This window comes from Petaurus breviceps, unplaced genomic scaffold, assembly GCF_028583685.1.
Source record: "Petaurus breviceps papuanus isolate PSGF00001 unplaced genomic scaffold, PetGlider_PUasm1.0 38, whole genome shotgun sequence".
Taxonomy (NCBI): Eukaryota; Metazoa; Chordata; class Mammalia; order Diprotodontia; family Petauridae; genus Petaurus; species Petaurus breviceps.
This window is the reverse complement of record NW_027186304.1, coordinates 21,771,859-21,787,963: the sequence shown is the minus strand read 5'-3', so window position 1 is coordinate 21,787,963 and position 16,105 is coordinate 21,771,859. Positions and strand designations below refer to the sequence as shown.

At 36.5% G+C, this 16,105-nt stretch overlaps 1 protein-coding gene across 3 annotated transcripts in view; it reads right to left on the bottom strand.

The window, feature by feature from the left end:
- The window catches only part of PIEZO2 (piezo type mechanosensitive ion channel component 2), a 557,384-nt gene that overhangs the window by 138,851 nt on the left and 402,428 nt on the right, over nucleotides 1–16,105 (bottom strand). For all 3 annotated transcript variants that reach the window (XM_069099626.1, XM_069099625.1, XM_069099627.1), the window contains exons 12-16: nucleotides 12,724–12,866; nucleotides 6,545–6,775; nucleotides 4,205–4,328; nucleotides 2,492–2,775; nucleotides 298–446 (exon numbers count right to left, since the gene is read on the bottom strand). In XM_069099626.1, the coding sequence (XP_068955727.1) occupies nucleotides 298–446; nucleotides 2,492–2,775; nucleotides 4,205–4,328; nucleotides 6,545–6,775; nucleotides 12,724–12,866 (931 nt within the window). The remainder of the gene's footprint in view (nucleotides 1–297; nucleotides 447–2,491; nucleotides 2,776–4,204; nucleotides 4,329–6,544; nucleotides 6,776–12,723; nucleotides 12,867–16,105) is intronic.

Here is a 16,105-nt window from a genome sequence, read left to right as displayed (position 1 = left end):
AAGGAAGGAAGGAAGGAAGGAAGGAAGGAAGGAAGGAAGGAAGGAAGAAGAAAGAAATAGAAATGAAATTGGGGTGGCTAGGTGGTGCAGTGAATAGAGCACCGGCCCTGGAGTCAGAAGGACCTGATTTCAAATCTGGCCTCAGACACTTGACACACTTACTAGCCATGTGACTTTGGGCAAGTCATTTAACCCCAACTGCCCTCCAAAAAGCAAAAAATAAAATAAATAAATGACGTAGCTAGATCTTGATCACATCCACTACTCTCATAACCCAAAGAAAATTAACATACTCACTTTTTTTGATTCAATCCTGTCATATTCTCCCATAGGCCTGGGAAATTTTCAAATTGATATGTGTATATGAAGATAAGCACCAGCATAGTGTAAATAACTACCGACATCCAAAAATATTTTAGTATCTTCCTCCACCATTCATAGTGGACCTGGGAATCAGACATTGCAAAAGGATAAAGAAATGCTACAGAATGACTGATGTATCATATCGATTTAGCTAATATGGAAAATTGGGTTTATAGACTTTTTGGAGAAAATTATAGTATTAAGGTGTCTACTCTGTTCACAATATGTATGGATATTTTTGTGTGTGTATGTGTGTGATTGTGAAGAAAGAAGATCTCTTTCCATTTGTATACAGGTGGTTTAAAGCTCTAGATATGGGATTAATATAGCTTTATCATATTTGTTTGCTGATATTTGTTTCAAAAATCAACCAAATGTTGAAGAAATTTTAAAAATTATGGCTATTTCAATTGAATAATTTTTCATTCTCCATATGGTCAGTTCATATTTATCTGCATTTTGATGAACTTTCTTGTGGATCAGCTGCATTAGTATTTTGATAGTACACTGGATCCTTAGTTGCCTTACTCTGCACACTATAATGAGTAAAGCAGTAACTGGGGCTGGAAGACTCATCTCCAAAGTGCACTTACCTGTGTCACTTTCACCAAGTCACTTAACCCTCCTCAGTTTCAGTTTCCTCATTTGTAAAGTGGAAGGTCAAATTTGATGGCCTCTAGGGTCCCTTCCTTTTCTAAGTCTATGACCTCATGATATTACATATTCATTAGAGTATTATCTTTTGAAGCTTTCTATAAGTTTAATGAAAATAAGTCTTTTCACTAATGCTTTCACTAATATAATGATCCAATATTATACCAGTGGAATAGGATTTTGCTTTCCCCTTTCCCCCACCAACTCTGAACCTGGACCTTTGATTTTATTAGTATAGAAAACCCCCAGATAAGGAAACTATGCTAGTACAGTACCTTCTCCACAACATATAGTAATAGAGTTGTTCAGGGCACTGAAAGGTTGCCTAGAATCATGTAGCCAATATATGCCAGAGGCAGGATTTGAACCCAGTTCTCCATAGGTCTGAAGTAAGTTCTCTATATGCTAGGCCAGCTTTTTCTTCTTTTTATAATTTAGTTTAATTGTTGCTTCTGGATTTAGATCTGAATTCAAGTCATTTCTCTGACACTTATAGCTTTGTGACCTAGGCAAATCACTAGCCTTTACCTTATTTTTCTCACCTACAAAATTAGACTAATTTTTGATGTTGCAGTCTCCTCTTTAGGTTATTGGGAGGCTTGAATAAGAAAGTTTATAAAAGGATCAGATTTTAGTTACTATTTATTATTTAAAGGACCGGATGTTAGTTGCTATTGGTTGGCATGGAATTCAGGGAATGCAAACTGCATTTGGTAAACAAAACATATAATTGTAAAAATGTCATATCTGGGACCCAAAATCCAAACATAAATGGCCCAGAAGAAACACTTAGTACTTTAGAATATCTTTGCTATTAGAGTGAACTTTAAATTGGAACAGTTGAACTCTAAATTAGGTAGACAAGTTTCTTAAAAATAGAAATTGACTTTAAATAATTATTTAAATATTACATATTGGCTTCAAAGATCTTGGGCTTTGTGAATTTGAGTGCCTCTTTCGCAATATAGATCCCAGTTGTCTATGTCTTAGTAAAAGGTCTTTAACAGTTATAGTGGCTGAAAAATTTATCACCCTGCAGCCAACCTGGTGACAAGATTCTCTGAACTTAGCTCAGTTCATCCTCTGATGCAGAAAGTTAGTCCATCACCATGTTGTATGTAAAGCCTTTTTAACTTAGAATATGTAAGAGCTTCTGCACTGTTTGCATAGTTATACAATCTCATTATCCTCTCCATGCCATGATGATGCATTGAAGAATGAGAAACTTTATGAATGTTCATTTAAAAAAATCCAAATACTCCCATACCCTAATTTTGAAGATCTGAATCAACTCTAAGTAATAGTTTCAAATTCTAGTGCTTAACAGAAATTAACTCTATCATCCACTGCTATATTCTTCATCCACCTCTTCACTCAATCCATCTATTTTAGAGACTGAAATAATATGACAATTATTCAAATAAATCTCTTAGAATCTATATGAAGTACATGGTATGGTTCACCTTTTACATACCTGATACAAGGCCACACAAAACAGGAAGAGCACCATATAGATGATTTTGTACATTACAATTGTGCCCTCAAAGCTGACAAAGAAGAACATTCCTCCACAAACATAAATCCAATATTTAATGAACATGGCCATCACCAAATTTCCCATCACTTTCATGATGTCCTGGTCGTCATCTTCTTCCTCATGATCTTCTTCTTTCTTGCTTTCCGGCTTTTTTATTTTTCCTTTATCTTCTTCCTTTTCCTTGGCCTCTCCTTCCACTTGTATATCTTGCAGTTCATCATCTTCCAAAATAGAAAATTTATGTTGTTACTCTTAGCTTACAGTCTCATTGTAATTACACATGGACAAAATGCAATTTAAATCTGTTCTGGAGTCCTTTACCTTTTTTTTCCCAAGTTCAACACGTGGGTCATAGTTAAATTAAGCATTTGCGATTAAATATGTAATTTTGATAATCCAGCTGATGTAGTAGAGTAAAAAGACTTGAGTTTGGATCTGGTCTTTAATAATTACTACCTGTGTGACTTTGATAAAGTCACTTAATGTCTATGGGCCTTAGTTTCTCCATTTATAAAATAAGGGAGATGAACAAGAAGATCTCTAATATTCCTTCCAGTTCCATATCCTGTGTATAATCCTAGTCAAACAATTGGTTGATTCATAAATAAAACAATATCATATCAATTATGGGCTGAATTGACCAATTTCTTAAACCATTTTTTATTGCTTAAATCAAATAAAAATATCTAATCTGACAATCCTGTAGAAACACAAATGATATACAACCAGAAATCAGAAAAGGAATATGTAAGTTTTTATTGTTGTTGTTTAGTTGTTTTGGTCATATCTGACTGTTTGGGACCCCATTTGGGGTTCTCTTCACAAAGATTCTGGAATGTTTTGCCATTTACTTCTCGAGCTCACTTTACAGGTGAGGAAAATGAGGCAAACATGATTGAGTGACTTGCCCAGGACCACACAGCTAGCAAATGTCTGAGGCCAGATTGAATGTAGGAAGATAAGTCTTCTTGATTCCAGGACTGGCAGTCTATCTGCTATACCACTTATCTGGTGTTGGTGTTGAAAAAAAAGCTTCCATTACTGGAGCTAAAAGGAAATCTCTAATAATGATCAGTCTCTCCCCAGGAAAGAATAATACTTTTTTTTTAAGCAATTGGGGTTAAGTAACTTGCTCAAGGTTACATGGCCAGGTGTTTCTGGGTGGGTGCTAAGTGTCTGAGCCCAGATTTGATCCCCAGACACTGGAGCCGGTGCTCTTACTCGCTGTGTCACTTGGCCGCCCCAAGAATAATACTTTTTAAAACAAAAGACCGATCAGCCTGCTATTCACTTGTCCTGGTATTTCTTATAAAATATTATGTATTTCCTCTTGCCCAACAAAAGGAACTAAATTCCTATGATCAGAGATGGTAGAAAATACTATTTCAACTCTTTTCTCATACTAAGAGACTGATTTAAAATTAGAGGGTAAGCTGGTGATGACGGGATTAGTACAGAACATCCTTATGGTCCTCTAACTCATTATTGATTCCATATTATAAATCACTGCTAAATAATTAACAGAATTATCATGTGCTAACTATGCTTGTGGCACTGTACCTAATGTTGGGCTTATGAAATGGACAGTAACATAACCTTTGCTCTCAAGGAGTTCATGCTTTAGTATGCATAAAACACTACACAATTTACCTTTTTCCTCCTCTTCCTGGCTTCCAATTCTGACTTCAGATAAAAGAGCTTCCTTTAATCGAAGTGCTTTTTGCTCTGTGAGGTGCTGTCTTAGCAGCAGCCAGAAAGTAATGGTGAAAAGAATCTGAAAAAAGGAAGCAAACTCATTAACCAATTAAAATGTAACTAATATTTCAACAGACTATTCTTAAAACTTCTCACTCCCAAGGTGGGGGTGACAATGGGCATGGGTGGGGAGAAAAAAAGTAGACTATGTCATTTGAGATGGAGTCAGTTATCCATTTTATTTCATCAGAAAGAAGTTTGCTTTTCGATTCCCTTTCATAAAAATGCCAGCATACACTTAGTAAGTGCCAGTAATGTACTCTGTATTGTAAGAGACCCTGAAGAAGAATGATGATGATGCATTCCCTGTGCAATGACTGCACATTCTAAATTGCTTCCATCTGGGCAGGAAATCAACTTTTCAACAAGTGTTCTCCCTCAAGATGCTTGTCCTTGGTTGATTTCCTGTCCTCATTATGGCATTGTTACTATTTTAAAATAAGAATAGGCTCTTCTTTTTAAATCTTGCAATGTCCATTATAGACAGGAAGGAAAATGCATCACAGAAAATAAAAGCCATCATTATTTCAATTATCATCCCAAAGAAGAAATAAGAAAAAAAATCCCAGATGAGAGCTAGGACAACCACAATTTTTATAACTGATTTTTAAGTGTTAGGGAGAAAAATTATAATTAATACTATGATGACTTATGAGACTGCCTTCAAGATGAAGCCTCTGTCTTTTTTCATCTTGATGTCAGAGTTCACAGAGAGTAAATCCATCTAATAATCTTCCCGTGGAAGTTTTTTGGGATATTTATTTATTATTTTTCCCTACTAAACAAACACTTAACACAACATTCCCATTTATCTGGAAGTTAGGCTTCTCAGCAAACTCAAATATCTGAGACACTAACAAATTTAGAGGTCTCAGAGTCACTGAGTGTTTAGAACAATGACAGTTCCCAATCTATGCACTTTATTTTATTCTAAAGGAGTACGATTACACTTAGATCAGAACCTTAGAATCCTCATATTGCATAAAAATTAAATCCAGAATTACCGGTTAACCTAAGCATATGATTTTTCCTCCACCATGTAACTTTCCTTGCTAGGTTTCTGTAGATGTGTACCACTCTTCATCATGGATACAATTATACTGGCAGGAGAGTGGGATTCACATTAGTATATGCAATTATGATATTTTTTGTTTTGCATTGACTTTAACATATTCGTGTCTACAATAAATTTTATTTTGTGTTTAAATAATGATTATGTTTAATATATAAAACTGTGAGTGTCAGATATTGTAAATATCATTTATTGGGGGTATATGTGACCTTGTTAGGAACTGGTTGTGCATATAGAAATTACATTGTATGGAGTATCCAGAGGGAATGTGGGTAGGGAGAGAACTATCAACAACTTAAGGCAATGCCATTACTGGAATTTTAGTCTGTCATCCACACAATAGGTACCATACCAAGTTTATGCTGTCCTGTTAACAAAACAGATAGTGAACTTCACGAAGTCTGTTATTCAGAAATCAATACACTATTTAAAAAATAAGACTCAAATATAAGTGAATTCAGGGAGATAATGAAACATCTAGCAGCAAAAACTATCACTGGGGGAAAGGAAACATTAAAATAGCATATTCTATTTCAAAAAAAGTATACTTAATGGCAGGGCAAAAATCTAAAAACAAGATCTTTATCAATATTCACTGATAATCTATAACATGTTAATTAAACTTATAGATATTCACCATCTATTTAGCTGTCATATACAGAATCAGTATCTTTCAACCCAAAAAAGCTTCTATTGTTTTCTTGTTTTGACACCCATACTTTCTTTCCAAACACCTCATTTTTTTAGTGTAAACCAGTGGTGTCAAACTCAAATGTTGAATTTTGACTTAGAAACCCACAAATTAACATTGTTGTATTGTATTGTTATTTATTTTATTAAATATTCCTAATACATTTTAATCTGGTTCCAGCCACATTCAGTTTTGTGGGGAGTTTTGTGAAGGCATTCAGTTGTCTGGTACCTCTGCTATTAACCATTTTATCATTGCTTAAAAAACCCCGAAAATCAAGGAAATAGAATACATTCCCTCACATGATTTTATGTGTTTAAAACAATGAATTGTGGGACATAACCATTGTTTAAAATAGTTCCTTTCTTTAATGAAAAAATTTTTTTCTGAAAAGATGATTTAACACCTGAAGAATTATTTTAAAAAAATTTGCTTTGAACTGTAGATCCTCTTTGCTCTCTAGTCCACTTACCTTTGATGCAAGCTCCCCTGGTGCTTTTTTTTCTAGAAATCCTGGAACTTCTTTAATTTCCTCAAGGTCAAAAGACCATATGTATTGCAATGTCAATAGTAGATTCCCATAAACAACCATGAAAGGAGAACTGATCATTGCATATTTTCTTCTGTTGCGAATCATCCAAAGAGTGCAAGACCAAATCAATAGCACAAAAGTCAGCCAGCTATGATACGTAATACTCCAGGCCTCGGTGGAAAAACAACAAAGGTAGATTCATAATGGTTAATACAATTTTTAAACCCCTTCACCCTAGAAAGATAAACTTTGATTATTTGGTTAAAAAGTATTTGAATGTGAGGGTGATTTGGATGCTGAAGTGAGAGCATGGCACCAAAAGAGAAAGAAGGTGCTTAATAATAGTTGCTTTTGTACAGCATGACTCTCTATGTCCTTTAAATAACTCTTGGGTACTGTTTGAAACCTGCCTTAACTCTAAATATCTCTACTTCTATTCCATGTTAGAATAGGTAGCAAAAACTATCTTAAACTCTGTTGCCCTCCAATCTTATCTTCTCTCTCAGAAGATTAGGGGCCAGCAATTGGTTGTATATGTGTGTGTGCATGTGCATGCATGTGCATACATGTGTATGTGTGTGTGTGTGCATGTTTTGGGCGATGTGAGCCACATCTGGAGTTAGAAGATAAAAAAAGTTTGAGAACAACTAGTATAAGACATATAAGATAGATTCAGGGTCTGCTAAAATATGCATGTGGGCTTTATTTCCCTTGATGAGGATTAAATACACACACACATATACATACGTATGCAAATCACCTACTCAGATGAATCTAATTATTCAAAGCTAATCCAAAAGTAAACCTGTCTCTTTTTAGTAATGTTTTGTTTCCATTGTCCAAATGGCATACATTTTACCCTTCAATCAGTCAACAAGGATCTATTAAGCACTTACTATATGCTAAACACTGTGCTAAGCACTGAGGGCCTGCAACAGGGTGGTAGCTTTGTGAGTGGAGAAAAGTGGCTACATGCAAGAGGTATTCAGAAAGCAGAAACAGTCAGATTTGGTAACAAGGTGACATGTGGGGTGAGTGTGGGAGAGGAATCAAGGATTACATGTAGATTGCAAGCCTTGGTGACTAGGAGGATAGTGGGGCCTTTGAAAATAATAAAGCACTTCAGAAGAGGTGGTGAATCTGGAAGGAAAGACAATAAGCTTTTTTGGATACATTGTATTTGAGATACTTAAAGGACATCCAGTTGGAAATGTACAATAAATAGGCAGTTGATGATGTGAGACTACAGCTAGGTGGCCCAGTGGATAGAGGGCCTGGCTTGGATTCAGGAAGAGTATCTTACTGAGTTCAGATCCAGCTTCACTTATTACCTTGCAAAAGTCACTTAACACTGTTTGCCTCAGTTTCCTCATCTATAAAATGAACTGAAGAAGGAAATGGCAAACCACTCCAATATGTTGGCCAAGAAAACTCCAAATGGGGTCACAAAGAATTAAACACCATTCAAAATGACTGAACAACAACAAGAAGATGTGGGACTACAGTTCAGGAGATAGACCAGAGCTCGAGTGAGAGATCTGCCAATCATTTCCATAGAGATAATAATTGAACCCACGAGAGCTGTTGAGATCAGCAAATAAAAGTTCATAGAAAGAAAAAAAGAGGGTTCAAGACAGACCACTGGAGATGGAGCAGAAATCCCCAGTTATTGGGTAAGACAGCTGAAAATCTAGCAAGAGACTGAGAAATCGCAGTTAGAATAGGTGGAGGCAGAACCAAGGAAGGGCAGAGTCATGAAAACCCAGTGGGGAAAGAATATTCAGAAAGAGAAAAGTCATCAGTAACCGATGCTGCAGAGAAGCCAGGAAGGATGAGTATCTTGAAGAGGCCATTAGATTTTGGAAAGCGATCCCTGGTAATTCTGGAGAGAAGAGTTGGCTGAGTGATGCAGTCAGAAATGAAATTGCATAGGGTTTAGAAGAAAACGTGATGAGATGAGATGGAGGCACCAAATGTAGATGGCTTTTCCAAGGAGTCTAGCTAAGAAGAGGAAGAGAGATGTAGGATGATAACTGGTGGGCATAGGAGAAACTACTGAGGTGTTTTTTGTCAATTTTTAAGAATGGGGGAGACTTGTATGTGTTTGTTGCCATCAATGAAGGAGCTACTGCGTATGAAAGCATTGAGGGTAATCATGGGGCAATTTGGTGGGTATTATAAGTAGGAATAGGAACAAGAGTACATGGTGAGGGTTGGGCATTAGCAAGAAGAACCTTGTCATCAGAGATTGGAGTAAATGAGGATATAGCGGAGAATGAAGTCAAAGAGATGCAAAAGGAATAGGGAAGAGGAAGCAATTCGCAAATGGCCTCTTGAATTCCTTCCAAAAAATAAAGAATAAAAGTATTTTATTTGTTAATCATTCCCAAAGGTAGATCCCAGCACATTTTCTAAATCAACTTATACATTTTTGTCAACACTTGATTACTCAAGAAACTGATTTATCTAAATTAGTTCCTTGCCGGTATGTTTGATAAAGGACTTTCTGGGAGAAGAGATTGAAAGTACTGACCAAAGTGGTTTGGGAGTTAGATTTCAATTGGCACCATAATCTTTATTCATGATTAAATCAGGTAATCAAGAGTAGATTGTGATTATAAAACAATTTGTGAAACAATTTTCTCGCAAGTGTTCCTAAATAAAATCAATTTGAAACAAACATTTGCTGTAGGCTTTCTACATTGCTTCCCTAAGGATATTTTGGTTTTATGGCAATGTGTTATTTATAATAGGGCTGTTGAAATTGCACGAGTATTATAAAACATGGGCAGTGAGGTGACTCGGTGGATAGAGGGTGGAGCCTAGAGTCAAGAAGATTCACCTTCATGAGTTCAGTTCTGGCCTCAGACACTTACTAGCTGTGTGACCCTGGGAAAGTCACCTAACTTTTTTCCCCTCAGTTTCCTCATCTGTAAAATGAGGTAGAGAAGGAAATGGCAAACCACTCAACATCTTTTCCAAGAAACCCCAAACAGGGTGACAAATAACCAGACATGAATGAAACAACTAAACAACAGTATTCTAAAACAAACAAAATTCATTTACTATTTAAAAATAGTTATTGTCAACTTTCTCTACCATTCCCCTGAAACCTTTCTGTTCTGGAAGTTTACTCTAGCCCTGAAATTCACACTGGAAGTACCCTCTTCCTCTGTTACCTCTCTCTTATTGGATGTCTCCTCCCTGAAATTACATGTAAGGATGGTGTTCAGGCCAGTCATATCTTCATTCCTCTCCAGGACACACACTAGCCTTTCTTGACCAAGTCCATGCTAGGTAACTTCATGTCTCCTCCTCTACTTTTCAGCTTCTGTTTATTTGCTGTCCATTACAATGTAAGTTCACTAAAGGCTGAGACTGTATTTACTGGTTAGAGTTTAGTGCCTGGCACAGAGGGCAGCTAGGTGGCACAGTGGATAGCATGTGGACCTCGGAGTCAGGAAGTCTCATCTTCATGAGTCCAAAACCAGCTTCAGATACTTACTAGCACTGTGACTCTGGGAAAGTCACTTAACTTTGTTTGCCTCAGTTTCTCCTCTGTCAAATGGGCTGGAGAAGGAAATGGCAGTCTACTTCAGTATCTTTGTCAAGAAAACCCGAAATGGGGTCACAAAGAGTCAGATATAATATAACTGAAATGACTCAACAGAAACAATAACAAAGTGCTTAATAAATGCTCATTGACTCAATGATGGTTTTTGAAGGATTTTTTAAAAAATATCAGAAAGAGGATGGAGATGGTGGTAAGTGTGAATAGGCTGCAACAGCTAATCAATGAAGAAATTCAAAGAAAAAAGGAGGAAAACATGCCATCTACGAATTGAATGATAGAGAGGTGGACCAGTTATATGGTAGGATTGAGGGATGATAAGTGGACAGTTTTTGTCTTCCACTAGTACCTTCACAATATCTAGAGGGTAAAGAAAGTTTCTATCAGGTTGGGGGGAACTTCTGTGGCAAACTTATGGAAGGATATCAAAAAAGCTGCAGAGCAGGGGCAACCATGAATGAGTTGCAATCAGCATCTCTAGAGGGAACTTAAACCATTTGAATATTTGGGTTTTTTCAGTGTCAAGTTCCTACATTTAGTTTTTCCATTATATTATTTTTTCATCTCTAGAATTTATAAAAAAAACTAGATCATCTTTAATTTGATTTATCACAATAAATGACAGTAAGAAAAGGAAATTATAATTCTGCAATTCTCTTGTGGGTCAGGGAAAGTTCTACCCAGTCATTCCAATTTAAGCTAATTGCTATTTACTTACACACATGCTAAGGGAGAGGGAGATGCAGAAGTAGCAAAAATCCTTCTCCCTTAATTTTATGGGTAAAATGTCTAAGAATTCATTAAATGCGGTAGTTTGTTGAATGTGGTAATACAATGCTTACTGTGTTGAGTTTAGGGATTTTGTGATCATTTTTGTATACTCATATTCTGGAAGTACACATAAACATATATACATCATTCTGTCAGACTTGGCTCCTCTGGACTCCTATGTCTGTCTATGAAGAAGTTAGATAAAATAGGGATCTTCAGTGCAAAAGAGAAACTTAAAAAAATTAATATTTTGGCTCTGTTAAAACAACAAATGGCACCAGGTTGACCCACACTATGAATGGGCAGTCTGCTCGGTTAAGTGTGTTTTTAAAATAGACTTTTTCTGTCAAATAGCAAAATTCAAATTTTAATCTACTTTTGAAAGTATTTACTTTATATAAAAATGGCCAAACTAAGCTCTGAGGGAAATAAGAGTTCTGTTAGATCAAGAAATATTATGGTGAATACCATTTTGATTGAATTAAATATTTGACATCCAGATATTTCATTGAAACTGTTTATGGCATTTGGTTATTAACCAAACGATTGCAATGAATAGTCAAATATAATGAAGAGTGCAAAGATAGAATTTTAATTAAAGTATGTGATTTTTGAATCAGAAGCGAGCCTTGTTCAATCTGGAGAGCAAAGAGTTTTTCTTTTCATCACCCTCTGAACATAATAGTAACTAACATTTATCAGAAGAAATTGTAGCTATGTGTAGATATCTGTTAAGTTGGCAATCTTTCTTTCCTATTTGGGAAAAACGAGTTTAATTCCTTTTGTCTGAGGTATGACATTTTTTTCATTACTGCTTACTGATGGAAATTTGTCCAAATATGGAACCAATAATTGACTGATTTTGTCCATCTAAACAATTTTAGGTTTAACCAGTGTGTTCAAAACTGTAGAACATTGTCCTAAAGAAAGGAGGGAAATTGTATCCCCTTTTCCCTTTATCTATCAGTTAAGGCCATATTTTTGCAGTGATGGAAGGTGGTTGATAGAGGAGGCATATAAGTAGTACCATGTACTCACTTCTCACAGGTATAATTCATTTTGATAATCACACTGGCGTATATGGAGGCGTGGCCTCATCTGGGAATATCATTGCATCTGACCAGATATTCGTTCCTAAAATTGCTTACTTTTAATGCATCTTATCATAATTTACGTAACAGCTCCTTAGTACAATGCACCTGCATATACTCCATCATTTGGACACTTATGTTTCTATTCTCTACTCTTAAAATTTTGATACTTCTAGGATCTCACTGATGAGGTTCATCCTGTCATAACCGCACACAATATGTTACTTAACCCAGTGTCATTAAAATTCACACACACCAAAAAGTTCCAGGGTCAAAGACTGTGTGAAATCTAATCTAACTTAAATATAGATGTTGCATTACATCTTCTGAAGTGAGTAAGAATAGCCCATCTATTAGCAAAGAGAGCCTGGAAACCCACTAGGATAAATAGCCCATTCTGCATCTGAAGATAATATAATGGGACAGTCTGGTTTCAGGAGTTAAATTGGGGGAAGCACATGAATAATTCAAAGTTGCCTAAGTACAGCTAGACATGAGAGGATTTTATAATCTATAAAATAAAAATATGATGAAAAATTAACATGACAAGTCACCATCTTGCCAAAGTATTTGGAAGATAAATATATTTATGATGAAGTATTATAGAAGGCAAGTTTAACACCCCAGACAAACAAGATTGTGTGCACTGCTACCCTAGTTTGCTTATATTAGCAGTTTAGACATACCATCATGGCGATGAGGGCACAGATGTAACTCTGTTTCATAATAAACTGGAACACAGAGACCATGGCATGGACTTTAACATTTGGCTTTTCTTCTAGGCTCCTCTTTTCCTCTTCTTCTTCTTCCTCTTCTTCTTCTTTCTTCTCTGTGGAGAAAAAATATTTTACTTATCAATTCACAGAAACATTAAAATTTTTTTTATTTGTTTACTTTCAGATTATAACATTCAGTTCCACAATCCCTTGAGATCTAAATTTCCCCCCCCCCCCTCCTTTCCCCTTCCTCCCTCTATGGCAGCATGCAATCAGATATAGGTTCTACAAATACCTACCAATTAAACATTAGTCCAGTTGTACAGAAGAATTATAATCAATGGAGTGAACAATGAAAAAGAAGGAATGAAACAAAACAAAACAAAACACAAAAGAGAGAGGGCAAGCAGTTTGCTTCAATCTGCCCTCAGAGTCTGTAATTCTCTCTCTGGACGTGGATGCCCCTTTCCATCATGAGTCTTTCAGAGCTGTCTTCTAACCTTGCATTGGCGAGAGGAGCCCAGTCTATCATAGTCAGTCATCATAGATACATTGTATCTGTAATTGTGTACAAAGTTCTGGTTCTCCTCTCCTTCCTCAGCATCAGTTTATATAAGTCTCTGCAGGTTATTATGAAGTACATCACAGAAGTATTTTTTATATCACTGACACACTATGAAGTCTCCCCATCCCCTTGTGTATAGCACACAATTGTGACTTAGATACTTTCTTGCAAAGACTTTAGAAAGCATTGTTATAATTAATGAACTATACTGTGGTCTCAACAGAACAAACTGTGTGTGGAAGGGAGTGAGGTGTGTGTGTGTGTGTGTGTGTGTGTGTGTGTGTGTATGTAATTAGTGACAGGGAAAAACTCAGTTTGAGTGAGCAGGAAGAGAAAATAATAGCGTAAAATGAAGGAAAAGTCAGAAAAAATTTTCAGAGAAAGGCACTATGTCTCACATCATTGTCAATCTGAGCAAAGGAATAGAAACACATTCACAAATGAACAGATCTGAGGGTAGGCCTAAAGGAAGGTGGTGAGTATGCATGAAGTCATGATCAACTGAGACAGTGAGTGAGGAAGGAAGGAAGGAAATGCCAACTATATGCTAGACACTGTACTAAGAGCTTTTCAAATATTATCTCATTTGATCCCCACAACAACCCGGGGATGTATGTTTTATAATTATCCCTTTTTTATAGATAAGGAAATGGAGGCAGAGGTTAAGTGACTTGCCCAGTCACATAGCTAATAAATGTCTGAGGTCACATTTGAACTCAGATCTTCCTTCAAGTTCTGTAATTGTTTGCATGTTGTCTCCACCATTAGATTGAGAGTCCCTGAGGGCAGGGATAGTCTTTAGTTTTTCTTTATATCACTGGTGCCTGGCACAGTGCTTGGTGTAGAGTAGGCACTTAATGTATAATACTGGCTGCTTGACTCTAGGCCCATGGATCCATCTATCTGCCTCAAGAGGGAGGGACATAGGAAAAGTCTTCCTGAAGGAATCCCTTCCAAAGTTTTGACTTAAAAGGGCCTCCATTTTTATTTATTACACTGGTAATCATTCTGGCTTACACATTAAATCTGAAGAGCAGTAGATAAGTGTATGCCATACTCCTCTGTTCTTCAAAGCAGCACATCATTATTTTGGGGGCCTCTCTGCAGCATTTCACTTAGCTGTCTACACTCCCTTCATGGATACTCCTGGGTTTTTTGTTTTTGCTTTGTTTTGTTTTTTTAGTCCTATCTTGATTCTCTTCCTGTCTAATTACTTCTCAGTTTCCTTTGCTGGATTGTCAAGTATGTGATGGTAAAGGCAAAATGGTAGAGTAGATAAAGTAGTGAACTTGGAGAGTCAGGAAGACTTGAGTTCCTCCACTTACTACTTGTGTAACCTTGAGCAAATCATTTAATCTCTCTGGGTCTGTTTTCTTATCTGTAAAATAAGTGGGTTACGATAGATGACTTCTAAAGTATTTTAGAATCTAAGATCTTAAGAAAATATTTACATATGAATAGTCTAACAAGAAGTGGCTCCTATCACGCTTTTATTATTTATTATATAATATATTTATTTATTATTCATTATGGATCAATAAACAACTTTTGAAAAATGGAATCCTCCCACCCCCAAAGAAAACTATTTAAAGTATAAAATTCTTAGAAGCAATTATACTATTCCTATATCACTATCCACAAAGTTTTTCCAAACATTCTGTCCTCAATCCTCCCATAGCTCTCCTCCTTCCTCCATGCCAACTGAGGACCTGAATTCTTACTTTACTGAGAAAATGAAGCCATTTTACATGAACTCCCTCTCATAACCTCTTTATCTCACATCTTCTTGAAATTCTTCCCCAGTCTCTGGTAATGAAGGGTCCCATCTTCTTGACAAGGCCAACCCCTATACATGTGCCATTGATCTCATTTTTCCATCACATTACAACTTCAGTAATTTTTCTCTTTCTTTCTTTCCTCCTCCTTCTTTCTCTACCTATCTCTGTCCCTCTCCTGTCCTCCGTTTTTCCCCTTCCTCTTTCTCCCCTTATCTCTCTCTGTCCCTTTTTCTCTTTCTACCTTTCTCCTCTCTTTCCACCTCCCTCCTTTCTCTCTTTAAACTCTCAGTTTTCAAACTTTCTCCACCCTCCTTTGCTGATTAGCTAGAGAAATGCTGGATCAGCGGCTGGAAGCTCTGTTTCTGAGCTAATTTTGAGCGATGAATGCTGCAGAGAGATAAGGGCTATTTGAGTTATTGCCATTTATCACAATCTAAAGCCTGAGAGTAGAAATCTCTTGGGGGGTACACCTGCTGCCCTTTACTGCACTCTTTTATTTGAAAGGGTGAAAGAGACAAAGAAACCTAGCTTTTGAATCTGTTTTACTGTGAACTGAACTTTGCTGAGAGAAGAGATTTGGTGTTGACTAGACAAAGTAGATCTAGAGAGCTTGGCAATTCTCTTGATTAAAGGAACTACCTACCTGTCACTGAAAAGGCATAACACTTTTCTCAGCACCCTTTTGAGGGTCGCTATGAGTGAAAAGAGTTGTCAGTCACTGTTCTCTAAGTTCAAAGGCAGAAGAATAGCAGCATTGTCCAATAAGGACAGCAATGAAGAACCGAAAGGAGGAGCTTGTCAAACCCAAACTTTAGATTACTAACACCATTTGCTGCCTCTGTTCCTGTTCAGCTGCTCCTTAATGGGAATGGAGGAAGTCACAAAACTGTGCTGACTGGGTCCACTACAAATTTCTTACAGACTCAACTGCACTCTCACTGCAGCAAGATGGTCTTTTTATACCTTTCAAATCAATGTGCTCTCCTACTTAACATAGCAGATATTAACA